The 22,535-nt window shown below is 39.4% G+C and overlaps 1 protein-coding gene across 1 annotated transcript in view; it reads left to right on the top strand.

Moving 5' to 3' along the window:
• The window catches only part of dlst (dihydrolipoamide S-succinyltransferase), a 44,597-nt gene that overhangs the window by 637 nt on the left and 21,425 nt on the right, over positions 1–22,535 (top strand). The window contains exons 2-7 of the mRNA XM_061968729.2: positions 6,785–6,818; positions 6,919–6,958; positions 13,580–13,641; positions 13,735–13,809; positions 13,889–13,944; positions 21,140–21,248. Of these exons, the coding sequence (XP_061824713.1) occupies positions 6,785–6,818; positions 6,919–6,958; positions 13,580–13,641; positions 13,735–13,809; positions 13,889–13,944; positions 21,140–21,248 (376 nt within the window). The remainder of the gene's footprint in view (positions 1–6,784; positions 6,819–6,918; positions 6,959–13,579; positions 13,642–13,734; positions 13,810–13,888; positions 13,945–21,139; positions 21,249–22,535) is intronic.

Genomic DNA, 22,535 nt, shown 5'->3' with positions numbered 1-22,535 from the left:
GTTGGCCAATGTAAGGTTGTTGTGGCTAATTAACCTAAACTTATCGCTGCCTATTTGTTAAGTCAAGCAGCTGCTGCTCGCATCGTAAACCATGTTAAGCTCAAGATTGACTGACATATTCATACTTGGTGTCAATGGGGGCATCCTCTCACGTCTATATGTGACCTTTCACCCCGGGTCTTATTCCTGATGTTTACTCCATTTTCAACCGTCAACCCAAATAACCACTGGATCTTGTTACATAACCTGTTGTCACATGCACATAATATACAGTGCTCATTTTTGTGACCAAGTACATCCAGACGTTTGACTGGTTTTGTAAATATTATCAATTTTTTTTAATATTGTACTAAAAATCCTGTGTTTTCATTGTTGTTGCTTGTAAAACCTAGATAAAGTAAGGTCCATAAGTATTTGGACAGTGCAGATTAGTTTTTTATGGTTTTTGTTAGGGATGTCCAGTGTTTCCCACAGGACAGGCATCTATTTGTGGTGGTGGGGGCGGGGGGTGGCGGCGGCAGCGGCGATGACCAAGAAGAACGCGGAGTTGGAATATAATTACAACATTTTATGTACATATTTAAATACAGATTTGAACAATTAGTGATTCACTGAAATATATTTATTAATTGTGGTTCTTACAAAAAATATATCTTATAAAATATAAAAGCTAAAATGTCTCTTAAAGCTCTGCCCCTTTAATTAGTGAATACTAAATAATTTAACTTTAGCCTACTACTACAACCATATTATTTACCAGCAACATGAAGTGAAACAGAGGCAGAGGTGTCCTGCCACAGTCAGTCAACCTCCTCCTCCTCCTGCTGCTGCTGAACAGGTCGCACCTGTTCCGGACTGTAGGCCTACCTCCTCTCCAAGTCAAGCCCTTTTCGGCCGTTGAAAATATTTTTCTATACTCATCTGTGTGAAGGAGTGAACATCCAACATTAGAATTTATTACTAACGAGCAGAACCGCTCTATGTACAGTGCCGTCTAACCTTAAGCGGCAGCAGCTCAACACATGCAGGGTTCAACGTTAAGGTTTTTTTTCTACTTGCCCGACTTCTCAAATCTACTTGCCCCAATATTTTTATTTGTCCTGCCTAGGTTTTTTTTGTAGTGCTCATGGCTTATATCTTACTAAAATTCTTCCCGTTGACTATTTACAACACTACACAGTATTTATTATTATTATTATTATTATTATTATTATTATTATTATTATCTATAATTACTAGGGCTGCAGTTAACGATTATTTTTCTATCGATTAATCTATAGATTATTTTTTCGATTAATCGGTTAATCTATAGATTATTTTTTCGATTAATCTATAGATTATTTTTCCTTTTACCGATTATTTTTTTTATTTAAAATTAAGATGAAAAAAATAAATTTAGGCCAGTTTTTTCAAAAGGCATGGCTTTTATTTCAAAAAAAAAAAAAGTATGGCCACTCAGTCAACATTGAAAACATGGCAAAACATTCTGTAACACTGTAAACATTTGTGCCAATCTAAATATTCTGGAGCACTGTAAACATTAAGTATTGCTTTTAAAATGTGCAAAATAAACATCCAGTCCAACACAGTACACTATAACCAATTCTACTCATTCCAGTGAGTGACTAACAGTTGTAATGAAGAAAGGTTAGCATGTCTACATGCTCTGGGGTGAGGCTGGTTCTTTTCTTGTTTACAATATTCCCAGCAGCTGAAAATAGGCGCTCAGAAGGGGTCGATGTGGCTGGAACTGAGAGGTAAGACCGAGCCAGCATTGCCAGATTTGGAAACCTTGCCTGATGTTCTTTCCACCATTTTAATGGGTTTTCATCCTTGGAAATGGGGGATTCTCCAAAATAAGACACTAACTCGTTTCTGACCATTTCAGCATCATTACTGTCATTGTTGTCTTCCTCATTGTTGCTGAGTTCATCTGAATCTGAGCCAAGAAGTGTGTCTAGTAAAGATACAGGCCGCGTGTCAGCATCTGGTCTTTCCACTTGCATTGCTGTGCCCTGTTGAGCGTGTGTCTCCTTTTCCCTTCTTTTCTCCTCCAGAACTATTGCATGCAGCTTGTATTGAACTTTTAAACACTCATCTGCAGTCAGGAATTTCAGCTTCCTGAATCGTGGGTCAAGTGCAGCTGCTAATATGCACACATTTGGTCCATCATCTTTGAATGTGGTCTCGGCTTCCCACCTGGATGTTATCTCACGTGCAGCAGTGACCTGGAAACACTTGTTTGATGCATTTTCAAAAGCAGTTTGTGTAGCCTTCCGAAGCCCTTTGACCAGCAGAGGGACAGCGGAAACTGTTACATAAGATTCTCCACTCAGGTACACAGTTGCACATTCAAAAGGTTTCAGAACTTGTTCAAGTTCTTCAAGCAAGCTCCACTGGTCAGCCTTAAGATCCAGAAAATGCTTCCCTCTTTGAGTGACCTCCGTATCTGACAGAGTTGCTGTTATTGGCCACCTCTGCTCAAGCAGGCGACTAATCATGTAAAAGGAACTGTTCCATCTCACAGACACATCTTGTATGAGGCTGTGGTCTGGAGAACCCATTTGTTTTTGCTTAACCTTTAGTTTTGTACTGGATAGCTCACTTTTTCTGAAGTGCTCGACCAAACTTCTTGCTGCTCCTAAAGCTCTGCTGATGTGGTTGTCCTTTAGAGCATGGTTAACTACAAGCTGTAGAGTATGGCCAACACATCTGAGGGATGAAACACCATGTCTTTCCTCAACAACTCTTAAAGCTGCAACAACATTTGCAGCATTGTCATGTACAATGACTTGTACTAGTTTTATGTTTATTTCAAACTTATTGACAACATCCTCAATCCAAGAGGCAATGTTTTCTGCAGTGTGCTTTTCATTGAGGGGCATTGTTGTCAAGTTAATTGAGGTAAGCTCCCACTCATCATTAACAAAGTGAATGGTGACACCAAGGTAAGCTTCAGTGGCCATACTTGTCCATGCATCAGTTGTGAGTGTCAGTTTTCCTTTCACATTTTTCAGGATTGCTTTGACTTCATTCATTTTCTTTGTGTATTTTTGCTCCATAAGCTTAGTGAAGTGGGTTCTTGATGGTAGTGTGTAGCCAGAGTGAAACTGTTTGATCATTTTTTGAAACCCTTCCCCTTCTACCATATTTAATGGCCTCATGTCTATGACCATCATTTCCAGGACACCATCAGTCAGGTCAGCGGCCACTTGGGGTGTGCATTCAGTCCCATGCCTCTTTGGAAAAAAATCCTGGACACTGCTTTGTCGTTTGCTGCAACATAAGAGACAACAATTAATTTTCATTTTAAATATACCCAAATACAGCTTACTTTAATACAAAAGGTTAATTAAACTACACACATTATCTTGTTAAATTGGTTTAATAACACAACAATGATAGTATGATTAAAGTGAAGTTAATTGTTCGTTTGTACATAGTATATGTAACTGTTAATGTTGTAAAAGGTATTTGCACAACTTATTAACGTTAGCGTTAAAGATAGTATATGTAACTGTTAATGTTGTAAAAGGTATTTGCACAACTTATAAACGTTAGCGTTAAAGATAGTATATGTAACTGTTAATGTTGTAAAAGGTATTTGTACAACTTATTAACGTTAGCGTTAAAGAGGAGCGCGTCTTTGTAAACACTGAACAGGCACGCCAAACGCGCCTCTCAGAGCGAAACGGTGCTTTAGTTTATGAATTTACAACGCAGATACAAATGACACATTCATGTTTTTTTGTAATGATGACAACGTATACTCACGCGGATGATTGACTCATTGATGGTGATGGGAAGAACGCTGTCGGATGTTTTCTTTTTAGATGCTCGTTCATAGCCGTTGTGCTGCTGTGATACGCCATTTCCGCTCGACACAGTGTGCATAAAACAACATTATTAGGCCGTTTATTAAAATACTCCCACACTTTTGACGACTTTTGGCGTGTTTTTTTCCCCTCGCTCGCATCGTTTGCTCTGCGCTCCGCCATGACAGTGGTGTGACGTAAATATGCGACGCGCCGACGCACAAAAATGACGTCGACGTATTTACGTAACCGATGACGTCGACGCGTCGTTTCAGCCTTAATAATTACATTTAAATGGCATTGCATACATGTAAAATTAAATGCTATTTCACATTATTTGACCAGTAGCAGTTACACCCATCTGAACAGGTCAGCCACCTGTTTAAAGCCCGATCACAGTTGAAATCTTGAAATGAAGGGCCTTTAATGGCCAAAACATTAACCTGGACAACATTTTAACAGCTGGTTGGCTCAGATTTTATTCTTTTCATTGCAATCACATGCTGCAGTGGACAGTGGATAATTTAGCTTCAGTCCACGTGTGTTTATTGACAACAGGGTTATAACCTGGACACGTTAGCTCGTCGGTATGAAAACACGTGACTGTTACTACGTCCGTCTGCCCCGGCCACCGAGTCAACAGCGGCGGTGTTAATGAAGCAGCGTCAGGCTGCTCACCGTCAGTGAAACGCTCGGTGAAATCGCGTATTAACGTTCAATATATGACGAGCCGTGAGCGATGCAGCTATAACCTATCTACCTATAACTTATATTACCCTCGTATTTTGATCTCGTCCGTCCCTCTTCTTCTTCTTCTTCTTCTTCTTCTTCTTCTTCTTCTTCTTCTTCTTCTTCTTCTTCTTCTTCTGGCCCACCAGGTGAATTAAGTGCTATTGGCGGAGTTACAATGCATAGTAGGCTACCGCCACCTACTGCACCGGAGTTGTAACTACAAGCAACATTCACAGACAGTCCCATTGCTTTTATGAGCGGTCGAGCGAGTCAAAAGCCGAAAAATCCATTTGTGGCGGACGTAATTCTTTCGTGGCGGGCCGCCACAAATAAATGAATGTGTGGGAAACACTGATGTCTGATAATGGCTTTTTGCCGATATCCGATATTCCGATATTGTCCAACTCTTAATTACCGATACCGATATCAACCGATACCGATATATACAGTCGTGGAATTAACACATTATCATGTCTAATTTGGACAACCAGGTATGGTGAAGATAAGGTCCTTTTTAAAAAAAAAAAATTATAAAATAAAATAAGATAAATAAATAAAAAAATATTTTCTTGAATAAAAAAGAAAGTAAAATAATATAAAAACAGTTACATATAAACTCGTAATTAATGAAAATGAGTAAAATTAACTGTTAAAGGTTAGTACTATTAGTGGACCAGCAGCACGCACAATCATGTGTGCTTACGGACTGTATCCCTTGCAGACTGTATTGATATGTATTGATATATAATGTAGGAACCAGAATATTAATAACAGAAAGAAACAACCCTTTTGTGTGAATGAGTGTTTTTTGGGTTAGTGTACTAATTGTAAGTGTATCTTGTGTTTTTTATGTTGATTTAATAAAAGAAATGAAAAAAATAAATAAACAAAAAACGATACTGATAATGAAGAAAAAAAATGATACCAATAATTTCCGATATTACATTTTAAAGCATTTATCGGCCGATATCGGACATCTCTAGTTTTTGTATTTACAGTATCACCATAACAATGGATTTGAAATTCATCAAATGCATAAATCAACATGCGATTGAAGTTAAGACTTTCAGCTTCAATTTAAATTGTTTCAAAAGATTATGACATCTACAATTTAAAAAGGTTATTTGGATTAAACAATGTGGTTAAGTATACAATACCAGTCAAATGTTTGGACGTGCTGATCTGACTCATTGCTATAAATGAGGCTTGTCCGTACGTAGTGCTGGGCGATATGGCCATTTTTTAATATCTCGATATTTTTAGGCCATATCACGATACACGATATATATCTCGATATTTTGCCTTAGCCTTGAATGAACACTTGATACATATAATCACAGCAGTATGATGATTCTATGTGTCTACATTAAAACTTTCTTGTTCATACTGCATTAATACATGCTCATTTTAAACTTTCATGCAGAGAGGGAAATCACAACTAAGTCAATTTAGCAAAACTGTATTTATTAAACAGTTATTAAGCAGTGGCACAAACATTCATGTCATTTCCAAAACACAAAGTGCAAAATTGTCAGAGACATTTTAAAACAAGCTATAAGTGCACTTTCGTGCATGATGACACAATATATTTCAATAAGTGTCACATAAAAATGAGCTGCATATCAAATAGTATATGTCCTACGGTGTTGATGTGGAAATAGTTGCTTCGGCATTTAGTTGGTGTGGCACCGAACGGAGATGTTGACATGATGTAAAAACATATTCCCGCTTGAAGCCAAACCACCGTCAGACGATGGACCCCATGCTGTTTTTCTTGGGAATTAATTATTCCTCCATTTGTTACCAGATTCACACCTTCTTTCTCTCGTATTACCACTCAAACCACACCGTTAGCTGTTAGCATCACAGCTAACGTTACCATGTTGCTACCTCTCGCTACGCGGGAGCGTGTGACGTTGCTCACGTGACAGTATGTGACGTATGTAAGAAGGTACGCTTGTTTTAAATCTCTGTGAGAAGGAGAGACAGGAAAGAGTGAGAAACGCATGCAGTTTAAAGCCTCGCAGCTAGAAGCAAATGCGTGAGAACGTATACTTGAATATCACGATATAGTAATTTTCTATATCGCACAGAGACAAACCCGCGATATATCGTCCAGCCCCCGTTTGACCTGTACTGTATATCCGTTCACTTTTGGTAGGATTTACTAAACATAGTTGTCTTATTTCTTCTATTTGCTTATAAACTGTGTTTTTTTTTCTCTGTGTTTTTTCTAGGGAAATAATGCGTTGACTCGCCGTGCTGCAGCAGGTATGTGTTATTAAACTGTTCAAACATTGAGTATTAAGTAAAGTATGTCTGTTTTTGGGTAGTTATGTTATTTAGATCTCTTGTCCTTTTTTCTCCACAGCAATATCAACTAGCTACCCAGTCATTGTCAAGAACACTGGGTAAGGGCACACAAAACCATTAAACACTGCTTGTAGAGTAAAATCAAATATCTCCTATTAGCTTTAAAAGCAAATATTTAGCAACTACTTACCTTATTTTTAGGACTGCACGATATATTGTTTAAACACATCGCAAAGCATGTGTGCGTAATAGTCACATCATTGTACGGTCTCGCAATATAGATGGCAAATTAACTCAAAGTGCCTGCACCTTATGACAAACACGGGCTATTAAAACCCATTTATTATGTTGTCGGAGCTCTGTGTGAGTGTGTGCTGAGTTTAATAAAAATCTACACAAAATTGTAAGTTGAATATCTCGCTACTATTTGTCGCTCCGACCAGGTCAAGATGTAGTGTCTGGGATATGCACGGAATCCTGCACATTACCACAAGTGCTCCGAGCCTTAGCTGCACTGTGACCGTGCGCACTTCAGCGCGGTTTCTAGCAGGCGTTCTCAGTAAGCGGCTCCTGGCAGTAGAAGACTGTTTAAAAGTGTCACACCTCTAATTTAGCTGGTGTGAAACAAAGCTGGACGAAGAGACTGCCGCTGCCATAGTGAGCAGAGGCATTTTAATGGTGACCACTGTCGATTAACCATCTCCTCGTCGTTCTTTCAATGTCCGTGCAAAAGCTACAGCAGGGTTTCCCCTTAATGAAACTGATCGCGGTGCCAAGTTACGGAAAAAGTGAAGCCATCACACCTTTTAAAAATAGGGTTTTTTAACGTGAAAGCAAAGTACAGTAAGAATGTATTGTAGCTTCCAGAAGAAGTCAAAAGTCTTACGCTATTTTTAACTTTTGTTGCCAATCTTATGTTAACGGGCCAAATGTCAACAGGTATTCCATCCGTGCACATACGTGCATCTCCGTGCTTCCCTAGACACACAACAACAATTCCTCATTCTCGTCCAATCCCATATCAGGCACGAACTGTGTTTTCCTGATCATGCACAAACTGTGTTTTCCTGATCATGGGAACAATGAACATCAAATCAAAACCACACAAACATAAAACATTAACACCAGTAGGTCGTTACAGTATGAATGAATATATATCGCCTATTATTTGCGCACTATTAACTAGTGATGCACCGAAAATTGTCCCGCTATAAAAATAACTGGATCACCGAAAACAGCACTGCCGAAACCGGATGTTGTGATGACGTACACGAGATTCACACAATTGTCTGGCGCATAGTCAGCATACAGAATGTGCAATTTGAAAGTATTAAAGTACTAGTAGAATGGAAAAACAAGTTGCCTCTATATTGAGGTTATCAGGGTTTACCCTAAACTGTCAAGATACCTGTGGTGGTGGGGGCGTGGCCACCATGACCTCATTGAGGATTTTCTTTAAAAAGGCTAAAAAAATGTATACATACATTTAAAACAAATCTGTTATTTTTAAGTAGTATAAACATTTTTTTTTTATCATTTTGCCATATTTTTAATTGTTCCTTTTTTTACAATGTAGCGACAAGCGGTAGAAAATGGAGGGATGAGTACTTTGAGTTTTTTTCAGGTGTTTACAGACTTTTAATTGCTTTTTTAAATGATAAACAACCTAACAACAAATCTAGCAACTTTTGCTGGCGTTATTATAAAATGTACATGTGTTTAGAGACTCTTAGGTTCTTTTGTTCTTTTGTCCCTGACAAAAGAAGAGAGCTGCAGCGAGCATGACGACACACTTGCTTCGTGCTGTTGCTCTAATTGGACTTTCCTTTCTTAAAAGTCGCCACTGTCCTCTTTATATTTGCACATTTTGTAGATTGCTGTCTGCGGTTATATATGCAATATATATTGAAATCACGTCCACATCGCAGACATGCTGACAACGCTCCAGACAATAGCATACGTTTTATTTATATCCGGTTTTGGTAGCGTGGTTTTCGGTGATCAAAGTCTTTTTTTTGGTGGTCAAATTTTTGGTACATCACTGGTCAATAGTGCGCAAATAACAGGATATATATATATACATTCATACTGTCACGACCATATAGTGTTTATGGTTTATGTTCATATTGTTTGGATTTTATGTCAGTTTTTCCGAAGTTTGCAGACACACTACACTGTCCATGCCTGAAAGGTGATTGACGGAGAATGGGGAAGTGCTGTTGTGTCCAGTGAAGCGTGGACTCAGGAGATGAAAGTTTTTGCACTTCAGGTTAAACCTGTTGGAATTATGCCGTTTGTTATACAAACCCCGTTTCCATATGATTTGGGAAATTGTTTTAGATGTAAATATAAACGGAATACAATGATTTACAAATCATTTTCAACCCATATTCAATTGAATGCACTACAAAGACAAGATATTTGATGTTCAAACTCATAAACTTTATTTTTTTTTTTGCAAATAATAATTAACTTAAAATTTCATGGCCGCAACATGTGCCAAAGTAGTTGGGAAAGGGCATGTTCACCACTGTGTTACATGGCCTTTTCTTTTAACAACACTCAATAAACGTTTGGGGACTGAGGAGACACATTTTTTAAACTTCTCAGGTGGAATTATTTCCCATTCTTGCTTGATGTACAGCTTAAGTTGTTCAACAGTCCGGGGGTCTCCGTTGTGGTATTTTAGGCTTCATAATGCGCCACACATTTTCAATAGGAGACAGGTCTGGACTACAGGCAGGCCAGTCTAGTACCCGCACTCTTTTACTATGAAGCCACGTTGATGTAACACGTGGCTTGGCATTGTCTTGCTGAAATAAGCAGGGGCGTCCATGGTTACGTTGCTTGGATGGCAACATATGTTGCTCCAAAACCTGTATGTACCTTTCAGCATTAATGGCGCCTTCACAGATGTGTACGTTACCCATGTCTTGGGCACTAATACACCCCCATACCATCACAGATGCTGGCTTTTCAACTTTGCACCTATAACAATCCGGATGGTTCTTTTCCTCTTTGGTCCGGAGGACACGACGTCCACAGTTTCCAAAAACAATTTTGAATGTGGACTCGTCAGACCACAGAACACGTTTCCACTTTGTATCAGTCCATCTTAGATAAGCTCAGGCCCAGCGAAGCCGACGCCGTTTCTGGGTGTTGTTGATAAACAGTTTTCGCCTTGCATAGGAGAGTTTTAACTTGCACTTACAGATGTAGCGACCAACTGTAGTTACTGACAGTGGATTTCTGAAGTGTTCCTGAGCCCATGTGGTGATATCCTTTACACACTGATGTCGCTTGTTGATGCAGTACAGCCTGAGGGATCGAAGGTCACGGGCTAAGCTGCTTATGTGCAGTGATTTCTCCAGATTCTCTGAACCCTTTGATGATATTATGGACCGTAGATGGTGAAATCCCTAAATTCCTTGCAATAGCTGGTTGAGAAAGGTTTTTCTTAAACTGTTCAACAATTTGCTCACGCATTTGTTGACAAAGTGGTGACCCTCGCCCCATCCTTGTTTGTGAATGACTGAGCATTTCATTGAATCTACTTTTATACCCAAGCATGGCACCCACCTGTTCCCAGTTTGCCTGTTCACCTGTGGGATGTTCCAAATAAGTGTTTCATGAGCATTCCTCAACTTTATCAGTATTTATTGCCACCTTTCCCAACTTCTTTGTCACGTGTTGCTGGCATCAAATTCTAAAGTTAATGATTATTTGCAAAAAAAATGTTTATCAGTTTGAACATCAAATATGTTGTCTTTGTAGCATATTCAACTGAATATGGGTTGAAAATGATTTGCAAATCATTGTATTCCGTTTATATTTACATCTAACACAATTTCCCAACTCATATGGAAACAGGGTTTGTAATAAGAATGATTTCTATTAGAGGCTACAATATATTATATTACTTTAATTTGTTTTCAAGTAAAAAAATAACCAAATCTTTTTTCTAGGTGTGGCAGTAATAAAAATGCTGTGGCGGCGTGCCACATTCAATTACATTAAGGGGAAACCCTGATTATCATATATATCTGATGTATAACACAAAAGACTTGCAAAGATTGCAAGTAAATAGATATGATCAAAATAGTACCAATCCCACAGATTTTTTAGCCTGAATGTAAGGAGGATGAGCTACAAGTTTTAGAAGCTCTGTGCTGAACTGTTCCAGCATAAGTTAAACATTATAGCATCATGTAGCACTATTGTTAAGTGCTAAACAAGAATTACAAGCTACGAAAATAATAAAACGATCGCTTACTGCACAATGCTTGCTTTCACTGTGATGACGACTGATGGGATTTTCATATCTTCCCATTTAGATGAAGAATTCATCATAATCCACACAAAGGGTTAAAAGGAAAAGTTTCTGCCTGCATATACCATCTTCGGTTGTCGTGTCTTTGTCCCCATCTATGAGTATAAATTGAATGTCCCAGATGAACAACTTCTAGATTTGTGGCTTAATTTTTATATTATGCAGTGTTATATATATTATCCAATATTCCAAATTGCTGAATGAAAGTTTCTAGACACCTGGAAACATTCTCAACAAGGTACATTGTACAAAAAAAGCAGCAACAATTAAAAATAGAGCAAAACTTTATTATATAAAAAATTACATGTTAATTCTATTTAATACCATATTTTTTTTCAAATGTATGTTTCCATTTTTTTTTGACTTTTTAAAGAAACCCATTTTGCAAATTGTACGATGTTGTAATGGTGACTACAGCCCCACCAGCGCAGGTATCTTGGCAATTTAGGGGAAATTCTATATACACACAACATTGTTACTAACAGTTAGTTTATGTAATTATATATTTTTTAAATGTAATTATGAAGCTAGAATATTCAATTTTAAAGGGGAACTGCACTTTTTAAAAATTGTCTGTCATTCATAATCTGTATGTGGGACAAGCACACGTTTTTCTTTTTTTAAGAATTGGAACTTGTAAATAAATGCTAGCAAAAGTCAGCGAACAATGGAGGTAATAGGATTCACTCTATTCCGCCTATAAAGCGTTATAAAAACTTACAAAAACCTTCATCAATGTTTGATATACATGCTGTAATGTATTAACAGGCACATTCAGAATAGCATGTAATATTTAAGTTTTTTGGTCATTTTAAGTATTTGGCACAGCATTAATTTCACAGATGCATTACAACGTTTGCTATTTCCTTCAACAACTACTACTACTAATCTTGGCAGACTTCATGAGAGCCAACAACTACTACTCGGAGACAAATGATTATCCAGAATCAAATATTTTAAAGCCTGAATATATAGAGGATGAGCTACAAGTTTTAGAAGCTTAGTGATAAGCAGATACAGAAAGTAGCACTATTGCTAAGTTCTAAACAAGAAATACAAATTATGAACATAATAAAACAATCACTTACTGTACAATGTCTGCTCTCAGGGGGATAGTGATTGATGGGATGTTCATATATTTCTGTTTAGATAAAGAATCAATCATAGTCCTTAAGGAGGTTAAAAAAAAAATAAATGTGGGCGCAAACAAGTTTTTTTGTGTCTTTTTGGCGATCTCCGGGTCTGAGTTAAATGTCAAAGTCGACCAACTTCTCAGATTATGGCCACAATTTTCTACATACGAGTTAGATGTATGATTTATAATCTAGCACAAACTTTTACCAAGTCAGATGTAATGTAGCAGCTCACCAGCTCAGTATGTCAATAGCTGCATTAACTAGTTAGCTCTCTGTGATCACAGCGGTGCTAAAAGTACTTCCTCGGTGTTAGCGCTTATAATAACAATATCGCTAATAATGAATGAACATAATGAACAGATAATTACCATTAGTTTCATTGTTAGCCACCTCGTTCTTGCCGTATATTCCAATTTAGAATGCATAACAATAAAGAAAGAAAATCACATATTTTGTCCTTCTTCTCTGGCGTTTTGCCGATCCCGTTTATTTCCAGATTTGTTCCCAATGTAACATGAAACCCCAGCAGTATTGCCGGCGATCAAGTCCGTTTGACTCAAGCCTCGGCATCACTCGGGGCAACTCGCGTTCATGACAGCAGCGTGGCGAGTTGCAACTTACGTGATTCTATCAAATCAACAATGCAAGAGAGATGGTTGCACTTAGATAGAGAAGACATTCCTACCAAAATGCAAAGTTTGTGTGAATAGATAATGTTCCCAGTTGCAATGGTATGAAAAAAAAACAGATTTAAAGAGCTGCCAGAAATAATTAACTTATTATACAGTATGAGCTTCCCAGTCACAACTACTTTGCTAAAGAAACATTTCCACAACAAAAGTACACACTATCTGATAAGGTTTTTAGCTGCATTGGCAATATTGTCACCTGCCACACATTATCCTGCAGTTGACAGGTTGGTGTTCCTGGCTTAAATTTTTTAATAATTTTCTAAATATGTTGAGCTAAAAAAAAAACAATTTTAAAGACAAATTATTTTAAAGTTGATGTTTAAAATGTCCTCTTAAACCAGGGACTTTATTTTATATTTTTGTTATTAGCTGAGGATCTGAGCATATATCGTGCAGCCCTACTTATTTTATTTTAGCATTTTTGCTTTCTCACTTTTCATAGTCAACTAGTTTGCCATTAACAATATAGTTTTTCCCCCTATGTTGTTAAAGTAAAATCAATGGCATGAATAACAGTTAAACTTATAATTATTGAATACATTTCTAAAAAAAATGTTTCAGCAAATCTGATCCTCGATCCAGTGTCTTCCAAATCCAATACTTCAGGACCTCTGTTGCCTACAGTATGTATTTTTCCACCATAGTACTTAATGCATGTCTAAATGCCAGCAATTAAGAATGTATTGCATTTGCCTACTTTTTAATTTGTCCTTTAGGAGATGAAGTCATCACTATCAAGACCCCTGCGTTTGCAGAGTCTGTTACAGAGGGAGATGTGAGGTGGGAAAAAGGTAACTGATTTTATCCTGACAAGAATAGCTGCTTCAATTAGTCACCATTTGACACTGAAACAACTGTTTATTCTTCCAGCTGTTGGGGACACTGTCTCAGAGGATGAGGTGGTCTGTGAAATTGAGACTGATAAGGTAAAAACTAAAACATTATGGTCAATGGTATAAAGTAATGTACACTATATTGCCAAAAGTATTCGACCACCTGCCTTGACTCACATATGAACTTGAAGTGCCATCTCATTCCTAACCCATGGGGTTCAATATGATGTCGGTCCAACTTTTGCAGCTATTACAGCTTCAACTCTTCTGGGAAGGCTGTCCACAAGGTTGCGCAGTGTGTTTATAGGAATTTTCGACCGTTCTTCCAAAAGCGCATTGGTGAGGTCACACACTGATGTTGGTCGAGAAGGCCTAGCTCTCAGTCTTCGTTCTAAATCATCCTAAATCAGAATCAGAATCAGCTTTATTGTCATTACGCAAGGTAACGAGATTGAGGCCATTCCATACAGTGCGATGTGTGCATGCTAGAAAAACAATGTGCAAATATATACAAATTTAAAAAATGTAGAAGGTAAAGGTGTTCTATTGGGTTCAGGTCAGGACTCTGTGCAGGCCAGTCAAGTTAATCTACACCAGACTCTGTCATCCATGTCTTTATGGACTTTTCTTTGTGCACTGGTGCACAGTCATGTTGGAAGAAGAAGGGACCTGCTCCAAACTGTTCCCACAAGGTTGGGAGCATGGAATTGTCCAAAATGTTTCGGTATCCTGGAGCATTCAAAGTTCCTCTCACCGGAACTAAGGGGCCAAGCCCAACTCCTGAAAAACAACCCCACACCATAATTCCTCCGCTGACCCCTCTCTGTCAGTTTACGTGGTCTACCAGTTCGTGGCTGAGTTGCTTTTGTTCCCAAACTCTTCCATTTTCTTATAATGAAGCCGACAGTTGACTTTGGAATATTTAGGAGCCAGGAAATTTCACGACTGGATTTGTTGCACAGGTGCCATCCTTTTACAGTTCCACGCTGGAAATCACTGAGCTGCTGAGAGCGGCTCATTCTTTTACAAATGTTTGTAGAAACAGTCTCCATGCTTAAGTGCTTGATTTTATACACCTGTGGCCAAGTGATTAGGACACCTGATTCTGATCATTTGGATAGGTGGCCAAATACTTTTGGCAATATAGTGTATTTGTAAAATGCATCCTCCAAACCATTGTTTGTTACATTTCACTTCACCTTACATACAGTACCTGTACAGTACACCCCTCACATTTCTGAAAATATTTTATTTAGGGCTGTCAAAATTAACTTTTTAATGTGCATTAACCTATCTACAGTGCAGAATGACTTAAAATCCCTGAAATGTCTCTGGCAACGCATTTAAGGAAAAACTCAACAGCACGTTGTCCCTCTAACTTAAGTAGCACATTAATGACAGAAAAGGAGTAACAGATCCACATCAAAGGAGAACTGCACTTTTTTTTAATTTTGCCTATCGTTTACAATAATTATGAAAGACATGACAGATGTATTTTTTTAATGCAGTCTAACTCGTAAATAAATGTAAATAAAAGTCTGCTTACAGCGGAGCCAATGGGAGGTCCTTTATTCCGCTCATGAAACCCAATAAATAACCATCCAAAAAGCGCCAACAATACTCCATTTCCATTTCGTGACTTGAATATTAACCAAGTATTAGTGATATTGTAATTATAAGCGCTAACACAAACTATTTTTTTGCGGCGTCAGGATCACTAGCGTGTGTGCCAACGTTTACATCATCGAGTGGTAAGCTGCTTCCTTGCTTGTGGAAGTCTTGCAGATCATAAATCATGCCTCTGACATGGATAGTAGAAGAATGAAGACAAATTATGATGAGTTGGAGATTATCCCTCAGAGTAAACGGAGCCAAATGCTTCGTTTCACTTTATTTCCGTCGCTTTACTTCTGTACTGTAGAACCTCTGTGTGCGTTTAAGAGTGCACTGCTGTTCAATGGCGAGTGCAACAAGTGTGGACAATATTGGAAATGCTTTTGTCCCACACAAAGTTTACAGCAGAGGAGAAAAATATTTGATGTTGCTTTCATTTCTTCAATATAGCATCCTGCGGTGACTGAGATTTAATGACTTGAGGAATCATGCAGCAGACGATGTGTCGGGAACATTGCCACAACTTGATTATAAAGTTTTGCTGTTAACTGGGATGCTCACTCGTCCTTTATTTTACTGCTAACTTTGTCAGTGTTTCAGTAACATCAATACTAGGTCAAATGTTTTGTCATCTCATTGTCCCGATACAGCATGTACTGTACATGTAATTATGTACATTTAGTACACGTAAACTTATTTCTCCCTTTCAAAATGTAAAAATTGAGAAATAGCTGACATGCTGATACTATTAATGAACAAAAACACAAATATTTGTCTTTAAATATATGGATAACGTTTATCTAAAGCCTTTTTATTAGGCGCTTACACACCCCACTCCCAACACTGTTTTACCTAACATAATGAATAATTGTGATTGTTATTTTGGCCATAATAGTGTAGCCTTACGTGTAAGATTAGATCTCAAATATGAACACTATTTCATCTATATGGACAAAAAGTGCAGTTATGTCTTATGGCCATCAGGTGCCATCTTGCAAAATTCTTACATTTGTTTTTTTGTTTATCTTTTTTAACCACAAGGCGCCATCTTGCACAATTTTCAAAATTATTTGTATTTATTTATGTCATATTTTTTTCTGCCATGTTAGTTTGTTTATTACGCCTGTGTTGCTTTCATATGTACATTCAATTTCTACTTGAGATGCATGAAACCGTTTTTTTATCTACAATAATGTTTTCTTCTACAAATGTAATAGTTTTGAATGTTATTTGTTGTTTCTTTAATAAAACTTAAATCAATCAATCAATCAAAGTTTACTTATATAGCCCTAAATCACGAGTGTCTCAAAGGGCTGCACAAGCCACAACAACATCCTCTGCTCAGATCCCACATCAGGGCAAGGACGAACTCAACCTAATGGGATGACAATGAGTAACCTTAGAGGGGACCCGGGCGACCGGTGCAATGGACAGGTAACTTGGTTAAAAGATTGCAGTATGAGTACTTTTATAATGAAGTAATTTTAAGCACATTTAAAAATGCAACGATTATAATAACTGATAATTTTGGTCACAATATTCTTGATAAGAAATGTTCATACCATGGCATCCCTAGTTGGCATCCAATTTCAACCAGGAAATGGCGACACGAAAAGACGCTTGGTTCTACCTCCCTGTTCTTCGTGTGGATTATGAGTCACTTTTCATGTAAAACGCGAATATAAAAAGATTCTATAAATCGACATCTTGAGGACAGCAGACCTTGCACGGTCAGTGATGTTTGTTGGCTCCCGTAAAGTCTGCAGTGAGTAGAAATCAGTGATGTAGTGGGGGGAAAAACTGAACGTTGTGATGCGTTTTTTAAATTAATGCGCTGCATATGCTTAAAATGATCAAAATACGTAAATATTAAATGTTATTAATGTGTCAATTACTACATTACATACTGTATATACTTACAGCATGTTTATAAAATCTTAATGGAGGTGTTTTGACCTTTTTAAGGGCTTTTATTGACAGTATTGAGCGACTACCATAAGGTCCATTGTAAGCGTACTTTGATCGCATTTATTTAATATTTAGATTACGTTAAAAAAACAAAACATCCGTCATCCCTTTTATAATGATTGTGAACAATAGGCAACATTTAAAAAAAAAAACTGCAGTTCCCTTTTAATGTGGATAAATGAGAGAAACAGTTTTTGTTAACATTAACATGGTGGTAAAGGTGGGTAGTAAACAACATTTACAGCATACATATTTATTGAGTCTCTTGTCATTTCTTAAATCTCACCTGCAACCCATTCACACCTGAGACTTTATAATCCGTCTTTTGACGAGTCCCATGACACCCGGGAGATAACAATGCTATCATCGCAGACTATTTTTCCTCCAGGGATTAATAAAGTACTTTCTATTCTATTTTATTTCACTGTGGCTGCACTCAATTTTGTAGCCAGCAGTTTAGACATTAATGGCAGTGTTGAGTTTTTTAAGGGGATAGTACGTTTACACTGTTACACAAGCTGTGCACTGACTACTTTACATTGTATCAAGGTCTCATATTTTCAGTGGGCTCCCTTGAAAAAACATAATACAATATTTCCAGAAATGTGAGGGGTGTACTTACTTTAGTTGAGGAACTGCAAGTAATTATTATTTGTGCATAGTGGTGTAATAAATTGTAATAAAGGTATTGATTCATTGTATTTTTTTGAACCATAAAGCCGGACCATAAAATGTTCTCAAAAATCGACAGTGTGCCTTATAGCCCACTGCGCCTAAAATACGGAATAATTTTGGTTGCATTTACCGACTTCGAAGCAATTTTATATTACATGGTGTAATAAGTGTGACAGGTAGTCACACATAAGAGATACGTGTGGACACTTGTTGAATAAATGACGTTATCAGAATCAGAATCAGCTTTATTGTCATTACGCAAGGTAACGAGATTGAGGCCATTCCATACAGTGCGATGTGTGCATGCTAGAAAAACAATGTGCAAATATATAAAAATATAACAAATGTAGAAGTGCAATGAATATGGTGTGAAATTAATATATACATGAAAAAAACAAAAACAAAAACAGGGTGGTTGGTGGAATGGGTTATTGCACCGAAGAGAAGGCAGTTATGAGGGACAATGGGGCAGTCCGTTCAGGATGGTTATGGCCCTGGGGAAGAAGCTGTTCTTTAGCCTGTTTGTTTTAGTTTTAATGCACCTGTAGCGCTTCCCAGAGGGCAGCAGGTGGAACAGGTCAGAGCCAGGGTGGGTGCTGTCCTTGATGATGGCACTGGCTCTGTTGAGGCAGCGGGAGGTGTAGATGTCCGTCAGAGAGGGGAGAGGGCGGCCGATGATCTTCTGAGCCGTCTTGACCACTCTTTGCAGCCTCTCCCTGTCTGCTGCAGTGCAGCTGCCGTACCATACTGTAATACAGTAGGTCAGCAGGCTCTCGATGGACGAGCGGTAGAAGGTCAGCAGCAGGTCAGGCTTCAGGTTGTACTTCCCGAGGACTCTAAGGAAGTGTAACCGCTGCTGAGCCTTCTTGATGATTGATGTGGTGTTGACTGTCCAGGAGAAGTCATTAGAGATGTGGACTCCAAGGTACCTGAAGGTGTGGACCCTCTCTACACGCTCGCCGTTGATGTAGAGGGGGGCAGGGTCGGTGCTGCTCCTCCTGAAGTCGACGATGATCTCTCTGGTCTTGCTGGTGTTGAGAGCGAGGTTGTTCTCCGAAGACCAGGCCGTCAGCTTCAGGACCTCCTCTCTGTAGGCAGCCTCGTCACCCCTGGAGATGAGCCCGACCACTGTGGTATCGTCGGCGAACTTGACGGTAAGGTTGTCACTGTTGGCCGGACTGCAGTCATGGGTGTAAAGGCAGTAGAGGAGGGGGCTCAGCACACAGCCCTGTGGGGAGCCGATGCTCAGCGTGCGGGAGGATGAGAGGTGCGGGCCAAGTCTCACATTCTGGGGTCGGTCCGTTAGGAAGTCCCTTATCCAGGCGTTTGTGAGAGGGGGGAGGCCAAGAGTGTCCAGTTTATTGCAGAGTCTGTCCGGGATTATTGTATTGAAGGCAGAGCTATAGTCCACAGAGAGCATCCGGACGTAGCTCTGCTGCTGCTCCAGGTGGTTCAGAGCAGAGTGGAGAGCAACAGCGATGGCGTCCTCTGTGGACCTGTTCGCCCGGTATGCGAACTGGTGGGGGTCGAAGTCTGGAGGGATATGGTCCTTGATGTGCTGGAGAACAAGTCGCTCGAAGCACTTCATGATTACCGGAGTGAGGGCCACTGGTCGGTAATCATTCAGGCTGGTGATGGGAGACTTCTTCGGCACCGGGATTATTGTAGATGACTTCAGGCAGGATGGGATGACTGCCTGAGCCAGGGAGAGGTTGAAGATCCTGGTGAGGGGGGGAGCGAGCTGGTGGGCGCACGTCCTGAGCACCTTTCCAGGTACTCCGTCTGGTCCGGTAGCCTTCCTGGGGTTCACAGCCAGGAGCACTCGTCTGACACTGTGCTCCTGTACAGTGAGTGGAGTGGCGCCGGAGCCCGGTGGGGGCGGGGGCAGGGCTGGAGCAGATGAGTGTCGCTGGGGGGTTTCGAAACGGGCAAAGAAACAGTTAAGCTCCTCTGCCAGTGTCGCACTCTGATCCGCAGTTGTCATATTGCAGCCTCTGAAGTTCGTGATGTCATGAATGCCCCGCCACACCTCCCGTGAGTTTTTGCTGGACAGATGGGACTCTATGCACCTCCTGTGGTCCGCCTTTGCTTTTTTAATCCCTCTCTTCAGGTCGGCTCTAGCAACACTGTACAGTGCCCTGTCCCCTGACCTGAAGGCTGCGTCGCGGGCCCTGAGGAGTGTGCGGACCTGGCTGGTCATCCAGGGTTTCTTGTTGGGGTAAACCCGGATGGTTTTTTCCACAGTCACATTCCCGATGCAGAACTTTATGTAGTCCAGCACCGTTCCTGTGGCTGTCTCCAGCTCCTGTTGTTGGAAGAGGTCCCAGTCTGTGTGTTGGAAGCAGTCCTGAAGTTTGGGGAGTGCATCGTCAGGCCAGGTCATAACAGTCTTTGTGATAGGCCTGGCCTGGCGTCTGATGGGGGTGTAGGTAGGAGAGAGCAGGAGGGAAAGATGGTCTGACTGTCCAAGCTGGGGGAGGGGTGTAGCTCTGTACGCGTGCTTTATGTTGGTATACACGTGGTCCAGGGTGTTCTTGCCCCTTGTAGAACACTTCACGTGCTGGTAGAACTTAGGGAGTACAGTCTTCAGATTGGCCTTATTAAAATCCCCTGCTATGATATGAACACCGTCGGGGTGGGCCCGCTGCTCTTCGTTGACGGTGTTCAGCAGAAGAGAGAGCGCTGTGTTTACTTTGGCGTCCGGTGGAATATACACAGCCGTGATGATAACAACAGACAGCTCTCTAGCAAACAAACCCAAAATGCTGAGGTCTTTGAGAATATAGAATATTACACACAAAGCTCAAAAACCTGTCAAAATGTTTTAGTATGACTTTGATAAGCTACGAAGTCGCACCACCTAATGAATTGTCTGCGCATTCATGCTACCGTAGTCAGGCGTACTGTGATTCAACATACGGGTGGTATATTGGTGTGTGTATAAGGACCCCATAATGGCAAATACGGTATAGGTTGTTGCATATTTATCATGTCAAGTTTTGTTGTTGCTGATGTTTTTTTTTTGCACTAGACATCCGTTCAGGTTCCTTCTCCCGCTTCAGGAGTTATTGAAGAGCTTTTGATTCCTGATGGAGGGAAAGTGGAAGGGGGAACTCCTCTCTTCAAGCTTCGAAAAGGAGGTGTGTATTTTCTCAATAACAAAAATTAGTTTCAGTCCAATGGAACCTCTGATATTGAACATAATCTGTTCAAGCTTGATATCTGATTTCTAGGGATGATGTTTGATAAGAAATTATCGAGTTCGAGCCTATTATCGAATCCTCTTATCGAACCGATTCCTTATCGATTCTCTTATCGAGTCCAGATAGGTTGTTGTATATGGAAAAAAACACAATATTTGGTTTAACAAAAGCTCACTTTTATTATATAACAAAAAAATCAAATCTAATAAATAAATAAATATTGACTGTTACCCCCCTAAAAATAAAATAAAATAAATAAATATTGACTGTTACCCAAAGTATATTAGGTGGTATTTTTAAGAAAAACAAATATATACAGTAACACAAAAACAACCTGTCTCTGTGATCACTATAGGTGTATAAATAATACTATAGTGTTAAATAAAATCAGTCCCTTGGGCACAAAACTGAAAATAGTACAGCTCTCCAAAAAGTGCACTTCTGCTGCTATTTGACATAACTGTTTGTTATGATGCTTTGACAATTTTGCACTTTATTTCTTTATTGAAAGAAAATTCTATGAAGAGAAAAGTTGTTTGCAAATGTGGTTACAATGCTAAAAAATTAAAAGTTAAAGCTAAAAAAATAAATACACTTTATTGAGTTAACATTATTTCTTTATAGGGGGAAAGCTGTGATGTTATGAGCTCGGAATATAACAACTACACTACCCAGCATGCAACGGGAGTGACGAGCATGCGCGGTAGCCCCGAAAAGTGGTGTTGCATGTCACCACCCGGCAGCTAAGAATGAGGTTATGAGCACGCTGTGAAAGTAAACGTCAAGAACTCAGCCAACACGCCTCGTCTGCATTATTTATAATTAGACAGACAAAACATATACAGTGTGATTTTGTTTTGTTTACAAGGAAAGAAAAACAAAAGTTAAAAAAGGGAGATGTCATATATGTATGTGCTGCGGTTGCTTTAAGAACGTTGCGACAGCTGCCGTAAAGGAGGTGCGTTGCTAGCCTGGTTGCTATGTTCCCGGTTGGTCGTAAAAGTGTTCGTCATGTGTTTGTACCCTGCTCAAATCTCTCAGTAAAGTTATTCATTGGATTATACCTTTTGTTTTGAACTTTATTACACCTTGGAGCGCTTTTTCCGGTCCATTGTTTTTCCTGCTTTCCCTATCTGCGCCTAATGACTGAGCTACGTGACTTCATTTCTTGTGATGTCTCACGGGGCATTTCTGGTCGGGACGGGAATAAAGAACCAACTCTTT

Source organism: Nerophis lumbriciformis, linkage group LG08 (genome assembly GCF_033978685.3).
Source record: "Nerophis lumbriciformis linkage group LG08, RoL_Nlum_v2.1, whole genome shotgun sequence".
Classification (NCBI taxonomy): domain Eukaryota; kingdom Metazoa; phylum Chordata; class Actinopteri; order Syngnathiformes; family Syngnathidae; genus Nerophis; species Nerophis lumbriciformis.
Note: the sequence above shows the minus strand (reverse complement) of the source record. Positions and strands in the feature narration are given on the sequence as shown.